The 25316-nt window shown below is 36.9% G+C and overlaps 1 protein-coding gene across 2 annotated transcripts in view; it reads left to right on the top strand.

The window, feature by feature from the left end:
* Positions 1-25316, top strand: part of galnt13 (UDP-N-acetyl-alpha-D-galactosamine:polypeptide N-acetylgalactosaminyltransferase 13) — a 48450-nt gene that overhangs the window by 13438 nt on the left and 9696 nt on the right. For both annotated transcript variants that reach the window (XM_042002233.1, XM_042002232.1), the window contains exons 3-11: positions 4910-5078; positions 8450-8616; positions 9767-9974; positions 13473-13643; positions 15586-15703; positions 17374-17554; positions 19211-19350; positions 21291-21389; positions 24179-24313. In XM_042002233.1, coding sequence (XP_041858167.1) covers positions 4910-5078; positions 8450-8616; positions 9767-9974; positions 13473-13643; positions 15586-15703; positions 17374-17554; positions 19211-19350; positions 21291-21389; positions 24179-24313 — 1388 coding nt within the window. The remainder of the gene's footprint in view (positions 1-4909; positions 5079-8449; positions 8617-9766; positions 9975-13472; positions 13644-15585; positions 15704-17373; positions 17555-19210; positions 19351-21290; positions 21390-24178; positions 24314-25316) is intronic.

Genomic DNA, 25316 nt, shown 5'->3' with positions numbered 1-25316 from the left:
TGTTGAAGTTGCACTTTTAGAGTGTGCATCGACTTCACCACACACAGAAATGTGGGATTGGGAACCCAAATTCTGTTTACACCGGTTCAGCAGTGGGTCTTGTCTTTTAATCTCTGTCTTATTCATAATTTCTGACGAGTATTTCATCCTATAATTTTTTTTACCTAGTTGTGTACTCAGCTGTAGCAGTATCTTAGTATTCAGTGCACATAAAGGAAATTAACCAGGGGATATTCCTCCTCTGTTTCCGCCTTGGAGGCAGTGCTGTGATAAATGCATCACAGAGAACAGTGGATTTCTGCAGAAACTTTTCCAGGTGATGTAATTTTAGCTCACTGTGGTGTGGTTATTTAGGGCAGTTTGACCTTTATGCGTAAACATTTAATGATAGTAGTTTTTTTAATTCATGATAGGTGTAGGAACTTAGACCAAACACAAGGTAAACATTGAGTCTGAGGCTGAAACGGGTGGCAACGCATTTAAATTTTAACTATGTTTCTTGTTCAGCAGATTGTAACAATTAGTGTTTTTGCATCAAAACGACTCCTCACCTGTCTTGTTAGCTGATTACAGAAAGGACATGTCCTTTCAGCATCTTTTAGACATGTTTTTAATGTAGTTTACTTAAACCTGAAAGGGTCAATGGAAAAGGGTAGCAGGGTTCCCCCAAAATGGCGGGGACAGCCTTGGTCACTTCACCCGTGTGTGATTAGTTGAAGTCAACATCTACATATTTTATGGAAAGCTTTATGATTACTTGTATCATTGTCCATTCAACACTAAACTTTTTTTTTTTGATTGATTTTGTAACATCAGTCATTTGTTTGTAATCCCACACGAGACAAAGCTGTATGCCACTGTCTTACAGAATGTGTTGCGCTTTTTCTTGTAATTGTAAAATTTCCCTCAAACTTGTACATCTAAAACATTTAAAATATTTACTTAAACTTGGGTTCAAAAGGAAACTAAACTATTGAAGTAATAAACCAGGGAAATGATGAGAGGAAATAAATAAATAAATAAAACAAAACACCTTATATTCCCATTTTCTATCGCTTGGAGTAAGATAAATCATTTTATTTTAAGTTTATGAACAGAAAATCAACAATTCACCATGCCAATGTTGCTTTATGTGATTTAATTGTATGCTAATGGTTTAAATGTGATACTATTTTGGATTTATCAATGTTTTATTGATATTAAGAGCCACATTTAAATAACTTTCATTGTGATAATTGTTAAGAAACGTAGCATTTTCTTCATAATTTAACCTTTGCAAATTTCTGATCTCATATTTTTTTAATTGTTGTTCTTTATGTCAAGAAATTGCTCACTTTGCTGCAATATACAATGATGCCATGTTGTAGGTACAGTTATAGTGCACATCAAAGCAATGCAGTTTAAATGGTGTCCCTGGTCTGCTGTAGTTTTGTGCAGAAGAAGAGCTTCTCCGATCTATAATGTAATGCCAACTGTGTCAGACTCACAGGGAGAGAGCAGAGCAGTGGAGGGAGGAGGGTGTACTGTAATGGATTGAACTTATGCAGCAGTCTCCAACTGTGCACCATTACATAGATTTTTTTTTCCTGTAAACTAAATAAGAGTTAAAATAACTGCAGGATTTTGGAAACCTTGTGATGAAATACTCAGCACAAAGTTTGAGTACCATTACATATTTTATTGGTTTATTATTATTATTGTTATTTTTTTCTTTTCAAGGGAAAAACAACTAGCAAAAATCATCCTCAAATGTAAATCCAGTAATTTGGATAAAAGACTGGGAAAAAAATGTCCTAAGAAACTATCAAAAGATAAAAAGTAATTATTTAATATGCAGAAAATTAGGAACAATTCTGCTGTTTCTATTTATAACGTCTCTGAACATTATTTAAATAATTTGTCATTAATTGGAGCTTGAATATTAGGCCAAGAGCTGTCATTATGGATTATCAGCTAATGGCAATTCAGATCTTGACTCAGTCTTCAAATGTTGTTGGATCCTATAAGAAACTGGCCAAACATCTGAAATGAAGCGAACTGATGTGTACAGATACGCGGACGGCTATTAAAAGGACATTGCAGCTTATTGTTTACAGCTATTTAATCAAGAAATGGCAGCTAAAGGGAACTTTAGAAGTCAAGATCTGAAGGATTAAGTAAACCTTTAGTTGAAAGTAAATGTCCACTGTGCCGAAAGGCAAAGAACTTCAGCATTAATGGCTTACCCACAACCTCATCACAAACATCACAATTAAAGTGTGCAAACTAATGGATAAGTAAATAAGTAACTGAATACATTTGAGTCTTTTTGTAGGTAACTGCTGTGGTCAAAGTTGGACCTGACCTTAAGCATGAGAGCTATTTTTAGAATTAATAATAATTCCAAAGAAAAGGCCTTTATTACAACCAAGCAGCATTGTTATTCAAAATTAATGTTTGCAGTTGCAAATCAGCCAGTGGTGTACAAGACGTTGCATGAATAAAAAAGAATCAGTATTAGTCTGAATGTAATGACAGTAGAAATTCAGAATGGCTTTTACAGCAGAGCAGTGGTCCAAGCTATACTTTGTATTTCACCATGAAGCACTGAAAATCTGTGGGTAGCTCTAAAGTATGTATGTATGTAAGAGAGTCTAAATATTTTCCACAGCTTTAAGTACCTGTTTATGTACTGCACAGGCCTCAGTCTGAAAATAACTACATTTGTAGTTAGGGCTGTGCAATTTGTTGAATTTTGATTTCGACTACTTGGAGAATGATATAAATGAAAGGATCCTGTTCCTGTCTATAAACCAATCAGTGCCCAGCTTAGAATGATGCAAATTAAGAATAGGATAAACGAGATGTAGGTATACTGTATCAAGGAAAGCTGTTTGGTGCGCAGTGTGGCACTGAATCTAACTTCATTAATAATATAGGAGTTTCCTTTTGGCAGACTGCTAGAGTAGTTATGCTTAAATTATTTTAAATTGTTGCAGCACCTCTTTTCAGCTTCAGTCTGAAATCTGTCTAATCTTTTTTTTTTTTAACTCTCTGTTCTCTTTTGTTTCACAAAACTACTTCACTGTACTTCAGACTATTCAGGTGTCACAATATTCACACTAAGGGAACATAATTGCACATTTTTTTTATTAAAATTACTAATTTTTAACATTTTGTTACTAAATTCTTTATTTATATTGACCAAGGAAAGATTTAGAGATCAGAATGGGTAACATCTTAATCAGGAATAATCTGATTAGGATCTGCTCAGTAAATAGGCAGTCCATCACCATGGCAACCTTTAATTGCAGCTGGGCTCATACAGGTGATTCAGATGAGCTGATTAGGTTGCTTCTATATCTATGTTGTGTTCATTAAACTCTCAGTCACATTTGTAAAAGTCACACCTTCATGGAAGCACAAAACATGTTTTATGTACAATTTTAATCAGAAATGGGAGCATTATGTGTAGCTTATGTATGTATATATATATATATATATATATATATACATATATATGACTTATATTATATTAGGTCTTTGCACAACCTAAAAATAAATCATTGCAACCAGCCTTTGTTTAAAAAAATGATCCAGTGTTACATATGTGGACATGGAAAAAAAGGCCATTATCAGCTAACTTGAAGGTGAAGTTAGGGTTAGATGTTTTAAACTAGTGAGATAGCTCTTATGTGTGTGCTGTTCTATATTAAAATGATCCAGAGATTAAACTCCACCAATCAGACAGCTCAGTAATGTGCACTGATTTCTTAAAGCATGCGCCGAACTGATTAAGAGTTATCTGAAATGCTTGTTGCTATTTTTGATGCAAAAGGTGTCCATCCATCTGAACGGGTCAGCGTCAACTTCGCAGAGCAGTTTCATTTCAGTTTCATGAGAAAGCTAGACTTTATTGATTGCTTGACATTTTCCTTGTGCCAAACATTTCTTGACATGTGGGTTTCCTCACAAATAGTGATGGATTGGAGCAAGCTGAGAGTGTGTTTTGATGGACACTTTGCTCAGTCATCCAGCTCAGCTCTGGTGTTGTGTCCATCAGATGTAAGCTGGCCTGCAAATGGAGAGTGTCAGGAGCAGTTTAAAGAAAAAAAGCAGGATCGGTTGAGGTTAACAATATGGCTAAAATCAGCCCGCCTCCACAAAGGCTTCTGGGGAATCCTCTTAACTGGAGGCCATGCAGCTAATGTGTCCTATGCCCCCCTCCCTTTCCCCCTCTCTTTAATGGAAATTACTGCTTCTGTTTTAAGAGATTATCAGAGGGAAAGAGAGAGAGCACAGTCATAAATCTGTGGGCGATTATTTACCTTAGGTGAAGGGAGCTGACACTGTGCTGCAGCAGCAGTGCTGATCTGCTGATGTTCAGCAGGCATTGCACTGTACAAAAGAAGACTACAGCAACCACAGAAATGATTTGGTTCTCAAACTACTTTTTTTTATCTGTTTGTACTTTCTCCTCAATCTCCAAAATTCAAAACCCTCTAATAGATTTTCTGTGAAATTAAATTTAGCTGCAAGTTTGTACAGTGCTTAATACCCAGTCACCCTAAGCCAGAGCAGAGAGCTTAGGCAGTGTTGCCTGCACTGTCCGTGTCAAAGGCTTTATGCTGTCTGCATCCACTGATGTTAAAAGAAAAAACATTTAGTCAGATATCACATGACCAAGTGTTTAAAATGTGGTGGAGCTGTCACATTTTTTCTATGTGAAGGGTTATTATGGCAATATAAACATTTGACATTCTGTTCAAGACTTTTTCTTCTATTTGCACAAAATAAAAGTAAAAAAAAAATAAGACTGCATTTGTTATTCATCAATACGTACTTACATGTACAGTGTTATTTTTTTCACAGTGCAGTTTGAAGTTAATTTTGTGCTTCATTAGTGAGAGTAATGTTTCTTATCTTACAGCAGTGATATCTCGGAGCCATGAGGGCCCAGGCGAGATGGGCAAAGCAGTGAACATCCCAAAAGACAGCCAGGAGAAAATGAAAGAGCTCTTTAAGATTAACCAGTTTAATCTGATGGCCAGCGACATGATTGCTCTCAACAGGAGTCTGCCAGACGTGAGGTTGGATGGGTGCGTAAGCTAGAGCTTAGGGGTCTTCCACAGTGCTGCTGTAGTGACTCTTGAAAAAATAACTGTTTGACATAATGTGTATATATTTGTGTGTGTGTATATATTTATATATATATATATATATATATATATATATATATATATATATATTAGTGCTGGGCAACGATTAAAATTTTTAATCGCGATTAATCTTATGACATGCTGCGATTAATCGCAATTAATCGCATTGTTGCGCGCAAAATGTCTCTTTCCTTTAAAAGAAGGCCTACGGCTTTAAGAAGAAAATGTAGTCAATTTTGGTTTACTAGCACTACATCAGGGGTCTCCAGCCTGCGACTCTGGAGCTGCAAGTGGCTCTCTGGACCTTCCACAGTGCCTCTAAATACGTGGCTAAAATATTTTTTTTAAATCTATCTTTCTTGTCATCAGGTTGGAAGCCTTTTTTTTTTTTACTTTACTTAATTTTCCAAAAATAGCTACGTCCCTAGAAGAAAGTCTGTTTATCCTCTTTTTATAAAGGTTTTATGTTTTTCTTTTATTTTATGGAAATAAAAATGTGGTTCTTCAAAAATAACAAATATCTTATGGTAGCTCTTCATTTAAAAAAATAAAATAAATAATATAAATATATATATATATATATATATATATATTAAGTTGCCTTTTTGCGTCTCTAAAGGAGTTTTATTTAGCTGGCTGAGGGAAAAATGGCTCTTTGGATTGGAAAGGCTGCAGACCCCTGCACTAAACACATAAACAGATTTAGCAGCAGTTTTCTCTTTAAACACCAACAGTAAAAATATTTCTTTATATATATTTATAAAATCAAATATTTATGACAAAGAAGGATGAAATGTTCAGTATTTACTAACTAAAAGGTAAAAATTCAGCAGGATGAATTTAAAGCTGTGAAGCTGCTTCCTTCTAAACACAGAAGGAACAATATGTGATGAATATCAGCATCAGGTGAACAGACAGGAAGCAGGATTAGAATCTCACAGCTTCTAGATGGTGAGGAGAGAGAAATATTCACAATATGTACAATAACTTCCATCCATGCACCTTCAGTGCTTCATTATCCAGATTTGTGGCCTATAAATTCTCTAAACTTTAATTTTTAGCTTGACTGCATCTGCAACCTCCGCTACCGGGAGTTAAGGGGTTAACATCTCGTTTCCGAATGTAGCGTTAGGTCTGTAAATGTAACTATAAACATGTGTGGTGTCCACAGAAAGTGGATCACCAACATTTCTATCACCAACAAACACAGTTAAGACAATTCAAAAACAAGGTACACAAAGTCTGAAAAATATGTAAACACAGATGATGGCTCTCCATGAACACGAACAACCGACTTCTCTACTGAAAGATCACATCTCACCGATTCCACAGCTGGAATTTTCATCTCACTATGACCAAGATTCACCAAACCAGAGGCAGAAGAAGGCCCTATTTATGCCTCATGTTTGTAAAAGTCAGGAAGCATGTCTTACCTTTGCTGTCTTGCCTAAATTAAAACCAAATTTATTAAAAACAAAAATAAATAAAAAGCTTCTCGTTGTCTTTTGGGAGTCGTTTCCTATCCAAAAATCACAATGTTCTGCCCATCTGTATGAGTTTTAACAAACAAAGAGAAACGTCGGTTCTTCTTCTTCTTCTTTCTTAAGTTCCAGAAAGCAAACGTCTCTTCATTCTAATAAACTCGCTCTCTCCTGATTACATCAGATGCACCGCTGCAGCAGGGAAGGGAGACATGGACGCCATGTTTTTGTCATCAAAGCCAGCAACCAGAAAAAAAAAACTAAACAAAACAGAACAAAAAAAAAAACCCTTAACGTGCGATTAAAAAAATTAACGGCGTTAATTAAGCGTTACGTTAATGCGCGATTAACGCGTTAACGTGTCCAGCACTAATATTTACACAAACCAAACTGCAAAACTAAAACAGGTATTCAACAGAAAAAATCAGGGAGTAGAGTTCCTGGTTTTTCTTGTTCTTCCAGCCATAGACAGTGTAAGAAGTAATCTCTAATTATGGGTTGTATCACAATGCTGGACAAATGAGAACCCCTCAAGTTGTGTACACAAGGCCAGACATTTGAGTGACAGCTTGTTTGTTTACTGTCATAAGTAGAGCATTTAATATGAAACCTGAGTATATTCATTTAAAGCTGCTGATATCTTCTAGCTATTGCCAGTATTGTCTCACAGCACTTTCATAAGTGGATACCAAAGTCTCTAAACATGGGGTACACCATTTTTTCAGTTATTATTTAATGATTTGTGGAAAAATGTGGAAAACTGTCAAAATATTAAAGTTGGTTTCAAATTCCTCATGCAAAACAAGACCTAAAAAAAGGTGAACATTCAGCCTTGTTTTTCTGTCCATTATGACTCATTTTCTCCACATAAATAAAACAGTAGCTTTATTGCAGAACACAGCTTAGCTTTGCAAAATTTCTGTAGCAGTGCAGTGAAAATGATCCAGAACAGTGCAGAAATGCCAGTTGTTGCCTCTGAATGGCAATAACTATTTTTCTTGAAGGCAGCCTGCTGGCCTAGTTGTGTCACTCAGTTCTGTCACATCGAATAGACAGGATTGAACTAGCAATGCTGTCTACTCTGGTGGTTTTCTACCCTTCTCTCTTTATTACTTCTCCCCCTACTTTTACTGTCCAGCTCCTATTCTGTAATGTAGCTAATTCCTTATTAAATAGGATCCACTTTCCTTGTTTTCCACAGTTTTGCCGTCAGGCTTTCACAGACATTACATCAAGCCAAGGACATGCTGACATCGCTGTCAACACTGGTTTTACTTTTTCCACTTTCTCTAGAGATATTTGTCAGTAAATCCCTTGTGACAATGTTTCTGCACTAATGGCAACATTGGAGAGCAGCAGGATACTCCAACTCTGTTCTCAGATACTATAATGAGCTGCTCCTTGAAACTAACAGGATTGTTTCAGACAAGCAAATTTAGTCTCTATATATGCAGCAACACTTAGGTTTGAGCATAAGGATGCAGGCTTATTCTCTGCTAGTGTGCTTTAAGCAGTAAGTGATATTATCTAAAACAATGTTGAATTTATAGAGTTGTCAGGGGATCACGTGAAATTATAGTTCTGTTTCACAAAATCTGGTATTTATAGGTTTTGAGATTACTAAGATTACGTTATTCAAGGGGGAAAATCTTTCTTCTAATGATCTGCTTGTATGTTTAAAACCTATGAACGTACATCATGAGTAAGCTTCTGTTACAGCAAAAGCTTGAGAACAAACTGCTCCAAGACTGCAAGATTATAGTTCTGTAAAGCTGCATGCAGTGCAGTACGGTGTCACTGACTTCCCTCTCGCCTTTGTTGCTCTGTCAGCTGTAAGACCAAAGTGTACCCCGATGACCTGCCGACCACCAGCATTGTCATTGTGTTTCACAACGAAGCGTGGAGCACCCTGCTGCGCACCGTTCACAGTGTTATCAACCGCTCACCCAGACACTTGCTGAAGGAGATCGTGCTGGTTGACGATGCCAGTGAGCGAGGTTGGTATTCTCCTAAGTCAAAAAGGTTAATTTTGTTTTCCTTCTTAATTAATGTACAATTTTTTTTCCTTCAGACAAAGGTTAAGGTTAATGTTTTTTAATGTTTTTCAACTGACTGAGCGGTAGGTGGTCTGCAGTTATGGCTGATGATTAGTGCTTTATCTGACACTTGACACACTCAGATTTAACTCCTGCGTGCAGGATGTACATTTAAAATTGAAGCAGGATGGTTTGTGATTTATGAAAATACGAATATATACGCCACATACACTGTAAGGAGTGGAAGTAGTTAACATTAATATAATTTAAAATGTTACTTCTGTCCTTTCACTATGAGAGCAACCCTCCCTCCAGAAAACAAGGCTTGCACAGTGTAGCAAAATCCAGAGTCCCAGCATATCTAATGAAAGATGTCACTTTTTAAAATACACCAAACAGAAAAGATATCTGTTTTTTTTCTGTTTGCTAAAGCAGAGATAAAGTACTTGTGCTGACTTCATCAAATCATTCCTCTCTTTAACTGTTATGTCATTACTTTGGGTGATAAGCCTGTAAATTTTCCTGCTGATCTAAGAGGGATATTAATGTGCTGGCTGACATCAGATAAGACGGCAGACTACGCTTTTCAAGATGTAAAAACATGATTATGTTCAGCTTATTTGTACCTGCTTCTCACATGTCATATCTCCAGTAGAGATTTTCCCTAAATATCTGTGGTCCTGTGAAGCATAAAAATGTCACACAGATGTCAAGCTGTTGTAAGTTTTTCATCTTGGGTAGTAGTTCTAATCTAGTGTACAGATTGGATAGTCCTCTTATACAGTCTATCCATTCTCATTTGGCAGTGGGTCATGTCTAGCAAAAAGAACTCACTCTTTTCAACAGGGTCTTCCTTTAACAACTACTGTGTGTAGTTTTATTTCTGTGCTGCTTTTTTTAAATTATGGCACTGGGTTGAGCTCTGCTTTTTCTTATACTCTTCATTTGAGCTTTATACTGCTTAAAAATATTAATATTTAATTCTAAAAGAGAAATTATCTTGTAAAAAGAGATGTTAGTTTTTATTAATTATTAATTGACTAATGAATAAACCAATAATTATTTCCTTTTTAACTGCAACCCTCCTGAATTTTCTGTTGTTCTGTTTAAGACTTCTTGAAGAAGAAGTTGGAGAATTATGGAAGGACTTTGGAGGTGCCAGTGAGGATCCTGAGGATGGAGCTGCGGTCAGGTCTGATCAGAGCCAGGTTAAGGGGGGCAGCAGCCACCACCGGTCAGGTCATCACCTTTCTTGACGCTCACTGCGAGTGCACGGTTGGTTGGCTGGAGCCTCTGCTGGCTCGAATCAAAGAGGACAGGTAGAGTAATTTGAACTGATAGTAAGTGATGAACACACTGCATTACAATGCTGCATAGTTTCAAACTGTCAGGACAATTAAATCCACATATTGAAACTTGAAATAAACTTCATTATTATTGCTGTTATCACTTTTCACTTAAGTTGCATCGTGAGGTCCTTGAATCAAGCTCTGGCTGAATATTGATGGGACAGCAACTATTAGTCTGACATTTCTGAGACAGTAACAAGTCAACTGCTGGTGCTGCCTTTAGAGGAGAAGCTAGCTTCAGGGACTGTTGCTCTGTCATTGTGTTAACCCTGCTACAGCTTATGCTAGGCGAGCCCAGCAGAATCAAGATTAAAGTGGACAAGGACATGCTGAGGGACAACACGCTGTAGACAGACTGAGTAGGAAAGTGGATGTTTGCTGGGTTTTCTCTCTTAGTTTTTAAATCATTGTGTTTCTGTACAGTTAATTAAATTGTGTTGAAAATGTGTAACACTGCAAAAAAAAAAAAAAAAAAAATATATATATATTAGGGTTGGGCATCTAAGGTATAATGCCGATCCAATACGCATCTCGATACTAAGTATCCGATGCGATATATTAACGATACATGTGTGGCATTTTGCGATGCGGTATGATACGATTTACACCCATATCACGATATGATGCAATAATTCAGTACTATTTAAATAGATCAATTTCATGTAGTAATGTGAAAGAGGATGCAGTGCCAATGAATTAGTTTGATTTTTTATTAACCAAGTAAAGCCAAGACATTTTTACAAACTGTTTTTTCTCTCAGAGCTTGAGTGTTGGTTTACAGTAAGGCCATTTTAAAACACATGGCACATACTTAGGCCATTTTAAAACACATGGCACATACTACTTAGGCCATTTTAAAACACATGGCACATACTACTTAGGCCATTTTAAAACACATGGCACATACTTAGGCCATTTTAAAACACATGGCACATACTACTTAGGCCATTTTAAAACACATGGCACATACTTAGGCCATTTTAAAACACATGGCACATACTACTTAGGCCATTTTAAAACACATGGCACATACTACTTAGGCCATTTTAAAACACATGGCACATACTACTTAGGCCATTTTAAAACACATGGCACATACTTAGGCCATTTTAAAACACATGGCACATACTACTTAGGCCATTTTAAAACACATGGCACATACTTAGGCCATTTTAAAACACATGGCACATACTACTTAGGCCATTTTAAAACACATGGCACATACTACTTAGGCCATTTTAAAACACATGGCACATACTTAGGCCATTTTAAAACACATGGCACATACTACTTAGGCCATTTTAAAACACATGGCACATATTTAAGTATTTCCAAGAAAAACAATGTATGAGTGCAATATATACTAAAATATATATGTATTTGCAGTAAAACCTTCGTTCTCCGTGACACTATAAGGTTGAATATCTTTGCAGATGAACAATGCAATAGCATCAGTTATTGCCATAGAGCGCGCGGAACTGGTGGCAAGCGGGGCATGGAAAAAATTTTCAATACTTTTCTCACCGCTTCTGGAGCTCGTAGCTACAGGGGGATCCGAGCTGGAGGAAGGGGATGCAGGGACACTGGCAGACGCTTCCACAACAACACCGTGGCGCCGCTTCAAGTGAGATATCAGATTAGTCGTACTGCCCGTGTATTTTACAGATGCGCGGCACATTTTACAAATTGCAGCTGTCTTGTCAAGTCGTCCTTCTTTCTTGTAAAATCCATAGTGTTCCCAAACTTTGGACTTGAAACTAAGTGGAGGATAAATGATCTTGGCGTCCGACATGTTTGTTTTGCTAATTCGCGCTTCCTGACAACTACCTGTGGGCGCATCACTGGCTTCATCCGCGCAGCCCCCATGAGTTGTAGTGTAAACATCCGCAAGTCCGTTGCTTAGGCCTACTTTATGTAGGTCGTTTAAATTATGCGCTAAAACAGGTTGACAACACTTGTTAATAAATAAACACATTCTGTATTAAAAGAATAAGCCGTATCTCAGAAAAACCGATGCATCTCGCAAAAACCGATGCATCTAGATTTGCTTCAAAAGTTTCATTCATCCTCTGCTGCTCTACCGATGCACTCGCATCGTGCACGCGCACGGCCGCGTATCGATTCATATCGGTTAATCTTCCCATCCCTAATATATATATATATATAACTATCTTAGATGATAACTACAAGCATTGTTATATGAAGATGCAAAAGAAGTGATGAATTGAGGATTCCCAGCTGTCAGGGTTATAGATTTTCTTGGTATGATTATTGTCAAAGAAATAATCATAATTATACGATTATCACAAATATTCTGTGTTAATTTATTTCCCAGCACCAAAAATGTGTAAAACCACATGAACACTCCTTTTAGGTCGTTAAGTTTTATTCATTTCTATATTTTGATGCCAGCTTAACAAAATTGTGTTACAACAAAGTAAAGTAACCAAGAAGTTTTACTCCAACTAAATCCCCTCCGCTGTGTAAAGAATAAATAAATCCTACATATTAACTCTGGATTTCTCTCAGAATAAACAGATGGAAAAGGCTACAGGACGTCTACCTGGCCCCAGGAAGCTTCTTTCTGGAAACTAAATCATAAAAATGGTTTTCAACATTTCTTTTCAATCTGATTAGAGAATTTAGACACAGAGGAACAACATCCAACTAACTTTGACTCCTAGGTGTCCTTTAGTAGAACAGCTGCTCTTTGACACATAAATAACACTGGAACAGTGGCAATAAAGATACAAGACCAGATATCTGGAATTAAATATGCATTTTTCTATTTACTATGACTTTTGCACACTGACAAATAAAAGTTATAGACCTCATGCTGGGTCTGTTATGTATCAACAGACAAATTATCCATCACAAACTACGTCTGTGTAACGACGAGATGCACCCACTGTAGATGATGTACATGAATGAAAGGACTGATAATGAATGGATAAGCATTCTATGATCCATTTCTACTATGCAGTTAGACACACTCATTATTCCACAGGAAGTAATTGGTATCATATGATTGAATATTATGTTATCGAGCCATTACACTTCTGGTTGATGCTGCTGCACATGTTTTAATGTCTTTGGTCACAAGCTAATAAAATGATGCAGAGTATGTTGAATTCAAGGCTGTACAGTTACTTTCACTAATGATATTTAAATATTAAAATAAGTGTTTTTTACGACTAAATGTACCGACTGTTTGCTGGTTTTCAACCTGTTTTCAAACAGAACAAAATATTTGAACGTTTTATTTTATTTTTTTTGTACACATTCAGTTGATTGTAACTTGCTATTAATAAAAAACAGAATAACACAGAACAATCTGTCTCTTAAGATAATAAAACACAACACCACAATAATAAAAACATTTCCACATTTCTTTCTTTCTTTGTTGGATTTAAATTTCTGCTTGTGTACAGTACAAGCCTTCATCATTTTGCGCTTTCTGTCTTTCAGGACAGCGGTGGTGTGCCCCATCATCGACGTCATCAGCGATGAGACATTTGAATACATGGCAGGCTCAGATATGACTTACGGTGGATTCAACTGGAAACTGAATTTCCGATGGTACCCCGTTCCCCAGCGAGAGATGGATAGACGAAAGGGGGACAGAACACTTCCTGTCAGGTACACAGAGAAATTTCTTCTTCCTCTAAAGCTTATTGTAGGTTATTTTTCGGGCAAGGATGTATTGATACTTCCACTTCAAAAGTTGGTTTTCAATAAGAACTGAGAGAGAAAAGGTCTGGCACCTTGCATGCATCATTTCCTTCAAGTGACTGCTGTTTTGCTGTAAGCATTTGTGTATCCTAAAATAGAAAAGCACAATATCCGCTTACAGTTACCTTTTATAGCTTCAGAAAAATGAGCCAAATTTGTCAGTCATAAGCAGATCAGTCCCATCAACACACAATGTCCTAAAGTCAGCACCAACTGAATAAAAACATAGAAGTAATTATTCCTCTAAAGCTTTGTTTGAAATTATCCAACAAATTAGGCTTTTATTGAGTCTATAATATTTCTCTCAGTTACAATAAGACAATTTTAGAATGAATTCAAAGCCCTCTGCAAGAAATCTTGACATCATCTTCTGGTTCTGGTTTAAAATTTGATAATGCTTTATTAATCCTACAGTGAAATGGATGCATTACAGTGCAACTTAAAACAGCTGAATGCAGTGAAAGACACTGAAAAATTAATAGAAAAATTGATGATGCAATCAGTCTGTTGCTCCTAAGTTTGTCCAGCATGTTGTGGAGTGGGTGTGAAGGGTTGTCCAGTATAGTGCTTAACTTGGACAGCATCTTCCTCTCTGACACCACTGTCAGAGTCCAGCTCCACACCCACAACATGAATGAGTTTACAGATAAGTTTGCTGAGTCTGTTGGTGTTAACCAACTTCAGTCTGCTTATTTGACTCACTTGAGCTTTGAATAACAATCAAACATCTTTATATACAAACAGATCATTAATTACTTCTGAACTTGGACAGCAGCCTGCAGTCTGGTCCCATGATGATCAAGATCCACATCCTCATGGTGCCATAGCTAAAGGGGCACGTTGTAGAGTTGTAACGTACCCTGTAGAATAAAATTTCATTACATTGCACCTTAGACAGTTTGCAAATTTCCACCTGCTGTGGTTCATTTTAAGATGCGGTTCACCTACGGAGCAAGTGGTGCATCTAATGAATCCTCCAGGTGGGTCTGATAGGAAATAACCTTGATTTCTTAATATTTGTAATTATTCTATTCTTAACTATGATAATAAACAGACACTGCTATAGTAAAATTTAATTACTGAAGACCACATTCAGCAGGTGGATCTGGGGTGTCACAGGTGACTTGGACATTTATGGAGTGATGTTGTGGTTGAGGGAATGAGACGGAGTGTGTGCAGCCTTTTGCACCAATTGTGTTAGGAAGACCAGCGAAATTAGATTAGAATTAGAATTAGATTCGTCTTGATTGCGACTTGTTCTTGAATTAATGAAATGGATGAAAAGTAGTTTAATTTTCCCTTGAGAAAATTTGTAATGTTTGGATCTGCAATATTGGTTTTTATTTTAAATAACAACATGCTTTGTACTTCAGCAAAAGTCATTAAAAAATCTGGCAAAACAATTACTGTAGTTTTATTATTTTATTTTTCTGAACAGAACAGCAGAAAAAAACATCTAGAAAATCCTAATTTGGTTTAAGCTCGTCAGCTTTCAGATGTTCCTACAAGTACTCTGGAGTGTTCGTAGGATTTGTCCTTAGCTAAGAACAAATACAAAATTGTGAAGATTTTGGTGAATGCCACAATTTTTGTAAAATGTTCATAAGTAGGATTTAAGAACAAATTTGTTTGTAAGATTGGTTGGTGAATGAAGCCCAATATCTTTTTAGCCTTTCCATATAATTTTTTTTTTTATCCCTAACCACATACTGGCTTTGATTTTAAAATTCAGTGTACAACTTATATGCACTTACCAGTTCACTCATTTCCTTTAGTTTATGTTTGAGAACTGAAAGGTCCTACTTATAAACACTTATGTTCATATAAATTTGTTGTGTCTCTTCTGCAGGACTCCCACCATGGCAGGAGGATTATTTGCTATAGACAAAACCTATTTTGAAGAAATTGGAAGCTATGACCCAGGCATGGATATCTGGGGAGGAGAAAACCTCGAAATGTCCTTTAGGGTGAGTGAGATAAAAACAAGGTGCTTGAGTTTCAGAAAGTTGTCCTTTCATTTGCTCATATTTCCCATACTTGTTCCCTTTACTTGAAACATTCCTCTTAGGATTCAGGTGAGAAATTAAAGAGAAAGAAAAATAAATTTTGTAAACCCTCTAGTTAAAATAAGATGTCGATAGTGGCCCTCTCTACTCTCTTCTACAGTGGTGTCAGTTTCTGATGGCGGTGGTCCAGTAGTATGATTTTTTTTTAATTAGGAAGAACACACAGCTGTATTTGCTCCATATAGTAGATCAACAGGGGGATCAGTGCAGCAAAACAATTGATTTATACACAATTAAGCCATAAAACTATATAGTTTATAGTTTTAATTCATGTCCTCTCAACACCATTTCAGACATAACTAAGCTTAATTGTGACTCTGGGATATTTCAGGAGTCCCTTTAATCCAAAGTAGTTTTGTTCCATGAGTGACAAAGTAGACTTAGGTGAACCATAAATATGAAGAGTAAAGTTTCCTCCATCTGAGAGTAGGAGTTATTACACATATTTATGAGCTGTACAGGAAAACACAACACTCTCCAATGATGGCTACATAACCAGTCGGTGTTTTGCACATGTAAACACGTCATAACATCATGTTTAAAGATAATGGCTGATAATAGTCAGTGTGTGACTATTTTCATTTGACAATAATAAGCCAAAATATAAAAACTAAAATATTGTTGCGTTCACCACTTTTATTTTTGTGTAGGGCAGCCTTGCAAGCTTTTAAGTTAACTTTTGTTGGGGTCCTCTGATCAAATATAAAGCACAATAAATAATGTCAGAAAGTGAGATTAAAACCACCCTGACTGATCAGTGAGTAAATGATTCATCTCGGTAGCCCTTCTTCTAAAGCAGCATCCCCAAAGATGACCAATGTTTACCTTTGTTTTCACTGGCTTCCTTTTTCATACGTACGCTTTCTTCTTAAAGGCAGGCTTGTTTTTTTTAGCAGGTACATCAAAAACCATTGTTTATAAGGGTTTTTTTGATATGTAGGCTCCACCTTCCTCCAAACCACTGCAGTATGCGGCCCAGTTGCTCCCTGCTTTATATCCAGCTTCTGAGCTGTCTGATGTAAGATTTATCTTTACTGGGATTCCAACTTGGGAATTTCAAACCAGACATTTACAAGTAATTTTTGCTGTAAAATGTGAAAATATTCCCCCACTGATGATATGCCTAATCACCATTAAAAGAATTCTTGTGGTGAGGGCTGGAACATAATAGATTTCTGACTATAACCTGCCATTTAAAAGATAGATAGCAGAACACAGATCGATAGATATGATCATCTTATTTCTTGGATTAACTCTGCTGTCAACACAGATCTTAATTCTCTTATTATTATTAATTAAAGATGATATTAAATCAGACACCAGAACGGAGCACTAGCCTCTATCCAACCTCAATCATCCTCAACCAGATTTAAATTAAAGTAGGTTGTAATCTTCTGTAATAAGCATAAAAAATAACCTTTTATGACTAATATGAATATTATGTACCTTAGCAACAAGGATGGAAAAACAATAGAAAAATTGGACTAGTTTATAGAGTATTGTATTGTACCTTGTATTCTGCTTTCTTGCTACATATTATTTTCTTTCTTTCTTTCTTTGTGTGTCTGTAGATCTGGCAATGCGGTGGCTCCTTAGAAATCGTGACATGCTCTCATGTGGGCCATGTTTTCCGGAAGGCCACCCCATACAGTTTCCCTGGGGGAACAGGCCAAGTGATCAACAAGAACAACAGGCGGTTGGCTGAAGTCTGGATGGATGAATTCAAAGACTTCTTCTATATCATATCACCAGGTACAGAGTGATGAGACAGACATTGTAAAATGGAATGAATTTTACATGCTATTAAAGTTTCAAAGAATTTATAGACGAATCGGGAATTTAAAGAATGCCTTGTTCAGGCCACACACACATGTTTAAGAGCAGATATGAAATCCTCATTATCCAACGTATGTGTGCCAGCTGATATTAAGAGAATTGGTGTGAAAAGGGAAGGCGTCTGCTCTTTTCATTCTTTCATTTGCTTCCATGGTTCTTTTCCACAGTTATTCACTAAATTACATGTCTCTTTTTATTCTTATATTTCAGTTTAATTCCACTTTCTCATCCTTAATGGGTGGCTATTTAATTTCTGCTTTCACATTTATTAGCTCTCCTGAACTTCAGTTCAGAAATTTGTTAGAAACGGTCTTCTCTCCAACATAGCTTAAACACATATGGAAAAACTGGATCAACAGTGCTGTGCAGCTTGAGAGATGAGTACCCCTCCATCTGTCGACTCAGTAATGTGATTACCCTTTAGCAGGGAGCACTTTTCCGGAAATCTCTGGCTAAGTGTTCTAGATGGCAGCCAACCTATAAGGGATCATCCGTAATCTGCAGATCTTCTGGCACAATTTGTAAGTTTCTTCTCCACTCAGTCAGGCAGGGCTCTCCACGGGCAGGTGTGCAGACAGAGCCGGCGCAGTGATGGATGTGTTTCAATGCATATTGTGGCCCCACAATGACCGTCTGTTCCTCCAGGACTTGAGGGAAAATAATCTGAGCTGATCTGCTGCCAGACTTCACTTATTGGCACAGTCTGGTGCTCTGGCTGATTTTCGGGAGAAGCATATAGTTATCATCCTATTAATAGGGTATCTGCCGCCATGTCCCTCCTTTGCACAGGGCATTTTAAGATCAAAGAGGCTATTCATTTCCTGCAACATGTGATGCTCAGACCCTACAGACAGACAGAGCCAGGGGGAGAAAAAGCGGCCTCCATCTCATTGCTTTTATCTACCAATGTAAAATTTCTATCTCCAAGATTAAAGTGTAAAGCGGTGCTGGTTGCTTTTGTCTTGTTGGTGTTTGATGGGTTTATACAGCACAATGTTGTAGGTCTACATTTGGCTGGTCTTTCCCTCAATGCTATCATGCTCTTTTGTAATAAATTACCACATCAGATCTATCTATGCAAGTTGTTAGACCTCAAGAGGCACTCCAGGAAATAAACCATCTGCCTAATGTGTTTGTAAGTGTCTGTGCCCAGTTGTTGTCTAATCCCTCCTTAGTCTTCAGTTTCAGCAATGTTGATAAATATGACAGCTTCCATTTGGCTTTAGTAACATATATACATCATGACACACAGTGGTCCACAAATGTTGCATTTGCACTTTTGAGAAATTCCTTAACTTAAACAATACAGCTAATATGTGTGTGTGTGTGTGTATGTGTGTTAATAAAACTTCATTGGTTATGTTAATTATGTGTACTTAACAGAAAATTTGTTCATGATCATACACAGATTATTATATTTTCAGATGGTCTCTTAAGTGTTTATGCAAAGGCTCCCCCTGCTGTTAAGTCTGTGTTGTGCAGAAAAAAACAAAACATCTCTTCTCTAAATCCTAACTGATAATATTTACAGATACATACGGCTGAATCCCTGCCTTGACCTTTCCTCTGCAGGAGTAATGCGGGTGGACTACGGTGACGTCTCCTCCCGTAAAGCCCTCCGTGGGGCCTTGAAGTGCAAACCATTTTCCTGGTATCTAGAGAACATCTACCCTGACTCCCAGATCCCAAGAAGATACTACTCACTCGGTGAAGTACGAGAGCTCTTGTACTCTGATTTTTCCATTATACTGCAGATACTGTGCCTGCTTCTGCATTCAGTCAGATGTGTCCTTGTAGCTCTGGGGCTGTGTTTGCAGAAAGACAATAATGCTCAGAGATAAATGTGAAAATCTGAGGATCCAGCAAGGGCTTGACAAAACAAGATAGCAGCAAACATGCCTGGTTGTTTGTACTGAACATGTATAATAAACAACTGCAGGGATGCTTGTTCAGTTGCATGTTTATACAGTGATGTTGTGTTTACTGGATGGGTGAGATAAGGCGTATGTATGTATTTTGAGTTATACCTGGAAATCAAGAGCTAATTTAAAAAGATGAATTTATGACATAGTTTCTCAAGTGCTGTTCTTAATGCTAACCAGTAAGTTTCACTTATTTTCCATATTACATTTTCCCATGTTTGTTATGTGCAGAAAGCTAGAGAATATTTTAAGCACATTTGATGGGCTTAAATGGGAGATTGATGACTGATGAATCCTGTTAACTGTTATCAAGATATTTGAAGTTTAGTTCATTCTCTTCCACTCAGACTAAACTTTTGTCAAGTGACCTGATTTTCTGCTTGGTTTGTGTGACTTCGTGTAAATTGGGGTGAAGCTTGAAGCGAGTCAGCACTGACATGGAAATTGTGTTTTCACAATAGACACAGGCCATTTTAAAGTAATGTCAGCTGAAGAACTTGTGCTGAAAGGAGCTTATAATCCTCTAAAAGCTGAGGACGAAAGAATAATTATCAGCTCTGCTTTGCTATACTGCAGCAAGAATCAAGTCTCTTTCTGTCACTTTTTAGCCACTGCAGCACCTTTCCTCCCATCTCCCTCTGAGTCTCATCCTCCATAACTCTCAGTCAGCCTCTCTTCAACAACTGGAACTATAAGTTTATTTTTTTATCATTTGATTATGAATGCTTTTTTTTTATTATTTTTTTTATTCCTGCATGGTGAGCTCATCTCTTTGAATGCACGAGTTCATTAAATGGCTGAATTGATGATAAACCTGCAGGAGCTGGTTTCACATACAACTGTGTAGTTAGATCATGATTTCAGTTTTTAAAGTGAAAATAATAGTAGAAGTTGAATTCATAAATGAGAAACATTTCAGTGTTATTCTGTGTAGCAACTGGTCTCCTGCTCAGAGATGAAGCGCTGAAGACTTCTTGTAATATCAGTGTTGTTTTTGTTTTATGGAATTTTCTGAATCACAAAAGAAAAGAGCGTCGCCAAAAAAGTTTGAGCTTAGAGAGTGCTCTCAGACTAGCCTCTCTGCAGTCATTGTTAAGTTAGCTGATGCAATTTTTTTTAAAGCTTTACAGATCTCTCTTATCAACTCTACAATTTTGTCCTCTGGGCTGCTTTTTAGGAAGCTGTTTTCTCTGTTGTAATGTGATTAGGGAAATGGCGGATAACAGGAGTGATGGCAGTCAAGTCAAGATTTGTAAGAACAATTTGCCTGTAGCATTTTTAAATAGGCAAATAAAAACCTTCACAAATTCAGCAAAAACCTTTCATTCTCTTTAAAATGTGACAAATTTGGGCAAAAGCTGTTTGTGGTGGCCACAGTGACTGTTTGTGTCTCATTGTTTAAACTTTTAAAATCATATTTATATAAATTTTAATCTCTTTATAAACAGGCTACTAGTTAAACCAGAAATATTGATGAGGAGGTCAGCCAGTAACGGAGAGGAGGAGCTGTACAGTTGAAAATATGACTTCTTTTTATTGATAACTCCATTAGAAATAATTTATTTTCTCATGCAGACTTGTGTGGAAGTAAATCCATCACGATTAAGTAAACTAAGCAATAGAAATACAAGCAAACAAATACAGTGCAATAGAATTTCAAAGGTGAATGTTTAGCATGAATTTGAATTTGTGTTTGAGGAAACCTCTACCTCTGTATTTCCTGTGTGTAGATCAGAAATGTGGAGACCAACCAGTGTGTGGACAACATGGGAAGAAAGGAGAACGAGAAAGTTGGCTTTTTCAACTGTCATGGCATGGGTGGAAACCAGGTGAGGAGAAACCTTTTACTGATTTATTTTTTATGTAAGTCCAGTGGCATCCAGAAATTTCAACAACCTCCTCAACAATTATGCTACTGTAAAGATTTCAGGTTGTAGAGTAAGAACTGATCTTTAGATTGCATCGAGTTCAAGTTTAAACATTTTTTTTCGTAGCGGAAGCTAAATTTGTGTATGATTTTTCTTATTTACAAAGAAAGCAACATTAGACAAACAATCTGAGTAGCTTTTATACTGGAATCAAAGTTGTAGACCTTTATTAGCTTCTTATGATATGTTAACAGTTTATACTAACACTATATTTACATTTATACTCAGCAAATCTTACCTGAACAATCAAATGGTGTGGGCTTCTTCAAGCAGCTGCTTATTACTCTAGAAAGTAAAAACTCTAAAGCACAAAGTAGGAGCCAATAAGCTATAAATGTTGTACAGATAGCTATTTTCTTAGTCAGTAGAAATGATAAAGTAAAAAAGGGGCTTTGAAAGGAGCGCTTGCAGGACTGAAAGACTGGTGATAGAGGATTTTACAGTGCACTGTTCTACAGTGCATCTACACCTGTACAGACATCACCTGCATAAAGAAAAATACTCCTCCTGATATAAAACGTGGTGCAGGATAGATTTAGCTTCATGTTCATGTTGCAGTGAGGAACAACAGACTGTTCACACCTCAAAATGTTTAAAGTCACTGTAAACTCTTCAGCTTTTAATGCAAGACTTTAAAAAGAGTTTTCAATGGTCCACAGTCTCATAACCTGTGATATTGACAGTTTATGTTGTGGTAAACTCACCACTGCTAAGCCCACCATCGCAGCATTCTACCAAAATGCCCTACATTCATGACATAATATGCTTGTAGCCAGTGTCAGAAATTAATTTTTTGACTCACCGGCCAAGTTGGCCGGTAGATGAAAAAATCCACCGGCCAAACATATTTTTTCTGGCCAAATTATTAAATTATTTTACACACACACACCTCTACGCACCTGTTATTTTCTATAATACTATGTTGTGTTGTATCCAAACTGAAAGTGGAAGTCACAGCAACATTAAACAAAGGCAAAAAGAAAAATGGTTTTATTTGATAAAGTGTTAATGTCTGAATTCATCAACTAAAACCTAATCAGACTCGTCCCTCTCTACTCTTCGTGCTTTTACACAGTCCGTGAAGTCTGGCCTTCCGTTCTTAACAGTCACAGCCGCAGCATTACAGCCTTGGTGGGATCATACTCCCGGATTTTTGCATTTTAATTTTATTGTTTAAAAAATAAACTAAATAGCTTATTAATAACTTTCAAAAGCTGATTTATAATAATAATGAACTTAACTAATCAATACAATAATAATATGTATCATTACTATTATATCGAAAAGTTAACCGGTTGACAGCTGTTCGTAGTCTCACGGAGTCACGTCACGCCCGTTATGCTGCTGTCGTCACCCCTCAGGTTGAAAACAGCTAAGTTAAGCTAACAGGCTAACATCACCTCCAACAGAGTGCTGCTGTGCTGACAGCGTGGCATGCGCAGGTGTGTTACCGCCTACAGTCAGTACGTGAGAAGCAAGCGGAACCGGGTCGTGAAGCAGACAGAAGGCGCCTACTCTTCTACCTTTTTTTAATCGTGTGACTTAGTATGGCAGTTTTTCACACAACACGAGACTCCCATTTTATCAAAGATTATAACGCAGCAAAGACGATGAACAGTCGTTTACAACGAGGATGCTACCAACATGGCGATCGACTGTCCCGAGTGTGACGTCAGCTGACACAAACCGATTTTCAAACCATCACTTTTCACTGAACTTTCTGGTTGGGGCTGTAAGCCCTGCTGATTTATCCACCAGTTCACCGTGCTTTCTTTTGGAAAGCTGGCCGGCTCCTGCTAAAAATCTCCACATATTTACCTACTTAATTAGCCTGAGCTAAACGGTAAACAGAACTGAAACAGTGCAGCGCATTCTCGTGTCACGGGCGAGTGTTTGCGGTGGTGCGTGTTTGAGTTCGTGCACATCTTTCATACATGCAGACAGCAGAGGAACATAAAGAGGAAATCCAACAAAAGGAAGACTGAAAAACATGACTAATTTGGTACAAACATTTACTCGCCATTTGGCAGATAGCCCTCTGAGATTTACTCACCAAACAAAAATTTACTTGCATTTGGCTCCTGGCGAGTGTTAATTTCGGACCCTGCTTGTAACATAAACGTGTAAAATTTGCCCCAAAATTGAATATCTCCCACTTTTTGTGAAGTGTATGTTTTTAAAACTGTTTACACTCTAGACTGAATATTTTCAGACAAATTACAGTATCCAGATCCAGAAAGTTGAATGTGGAATAAACTTCAAATTGACTTAAAATCCCTTAACTTTGGGCTGGGATTTTTACTTTGCATTAGATGCAATGGCCATCTTTTAAGTCACTCTGCAGATATTCAGTCTCAGTTCCTGCCAAGTATTATCTCCCACTTGTTGTAAATTGTGTGTACTTAGAAATTTTTTTATTCAAAGAATTTAATTGTAATTTTATGCCCTTTTTCCTTACAGCTCTAATTAAAACTTACTCAGGACCACAATTGGTAGACATTGCAGGAAAACATAAAACAAAAATGAAATACATTACTTTTATAAAGTACTGACAAAAATCCTATAAAAATAAACCAAAAAATCAATAAAAAAAAAAAAAACGTGTGGTTGAGTCATGTATTGAAAAGCACTCTTAGACACAACTGTCATTTACATTTTTTGAATGTAAAATTTGGTGTTGCTTTTTCCAGGTGTTCTCATACACAGCAGATAAAGAAATCAGGACAGATGACCTCTGCCTGGATGTCTCTCGCCTTAACGGACCCGTCGTGATGCTCAAGTGTCACCACATGAAAGGCAACCAGATGTTTGAATACGATGCTGAGGTAAGATCTGTTTCCAAACCAAAGCTGTTTTTTTTTTTTTGTTTGTTTTGTATTTTTTTGCAGATTGTCATTTTTTTTACCCTGATGATTAATGTCCTGAAACATTACAGCTAAAAAAAGCTGATTGGTTGTGTGTGTCTTGGTTATGAGAACATTGTAAAACCAGAGATGCCCTTCAAAGATTCGGTTTGTATGAAAGTTGGTAAAGAAATTGCTTTGTTCTGCCACCAGATGGCGCTGTATGTTGTTGTCTTTTTTTTTGTAAAAACAGCACAGAGTTGCTATTTCCACCCAGCAGCTGTGTCTCCTCTCATCTTCTCTCATTTCATATAGTATGTTGGCAAGTGGGAATATGATTTTGAGGTAAGCTGTCCAAGTCGTCCCTCTTGATTATTTCCCCATAATTTGTGTCCTGTTCCTCCTTTAAACAGTGTGTGGTCTGTGAAGTGCCAAAGATTAGATTACAGAAATCTTGATGTGAAATTAAGCTTTTTTTTTTAAAATAGAAGACTGATGTAGAGTAGAATGTGAAACTAAGAAATGTTTTTAGTTTAAAAAATTCAACAATCCAAAAGTTAATTTGCTTGAGAGTCGATTCTTTTATCATATCTGCCATAATGCTGTCAAAACATGAGGTCAAATGGTGTACATAAAACCACTGGATTTACTAATCATTCAGTTAAAACTAAAAATAAAGCTAAAACAGTGTCAGAGAAATCAAAACAGTAACACATTACGTGGATTAGGGGCAAAATCGTGAGGTAGAAAAGTAACAGCATGATGCATTTTTATGTTTTGACTTTTTATCCTGTAACTTCCTGAAGATAGACCTGAATTTCTAGAGTAGAGATATATTTATGACACAGTTTATTAATTTGTAGTGATGTAGTACAAAAATGGAAACAAAGAGAGATAAATGACAGTGCCAAAAACTGCATATTAAACACTGCAGTTTCATTTTTTACTTAATACTCTTGGTTATGCAAGCCGTTAGCATTTCAAT

Source organism: Melanotaenia boesemani, chromosome 12 (genome assembly GCF_017639745.1).
Source record: "Melanotaenia boesemani isolate fMelBoe1 chromosome 12, fMelBoe1.pri, whole genome shotgun sequence".
NCBI classification, from domain to species: Eukaryota; Metazoa; Chordata; class Actinopteri; order Atheriniformes; family Melanotaeniidae; genus Melanotaenia; species Melanotaenia boesemani.
This window is presented reverse-complemented; position numbering and strand designations above follow the sequence as displayed.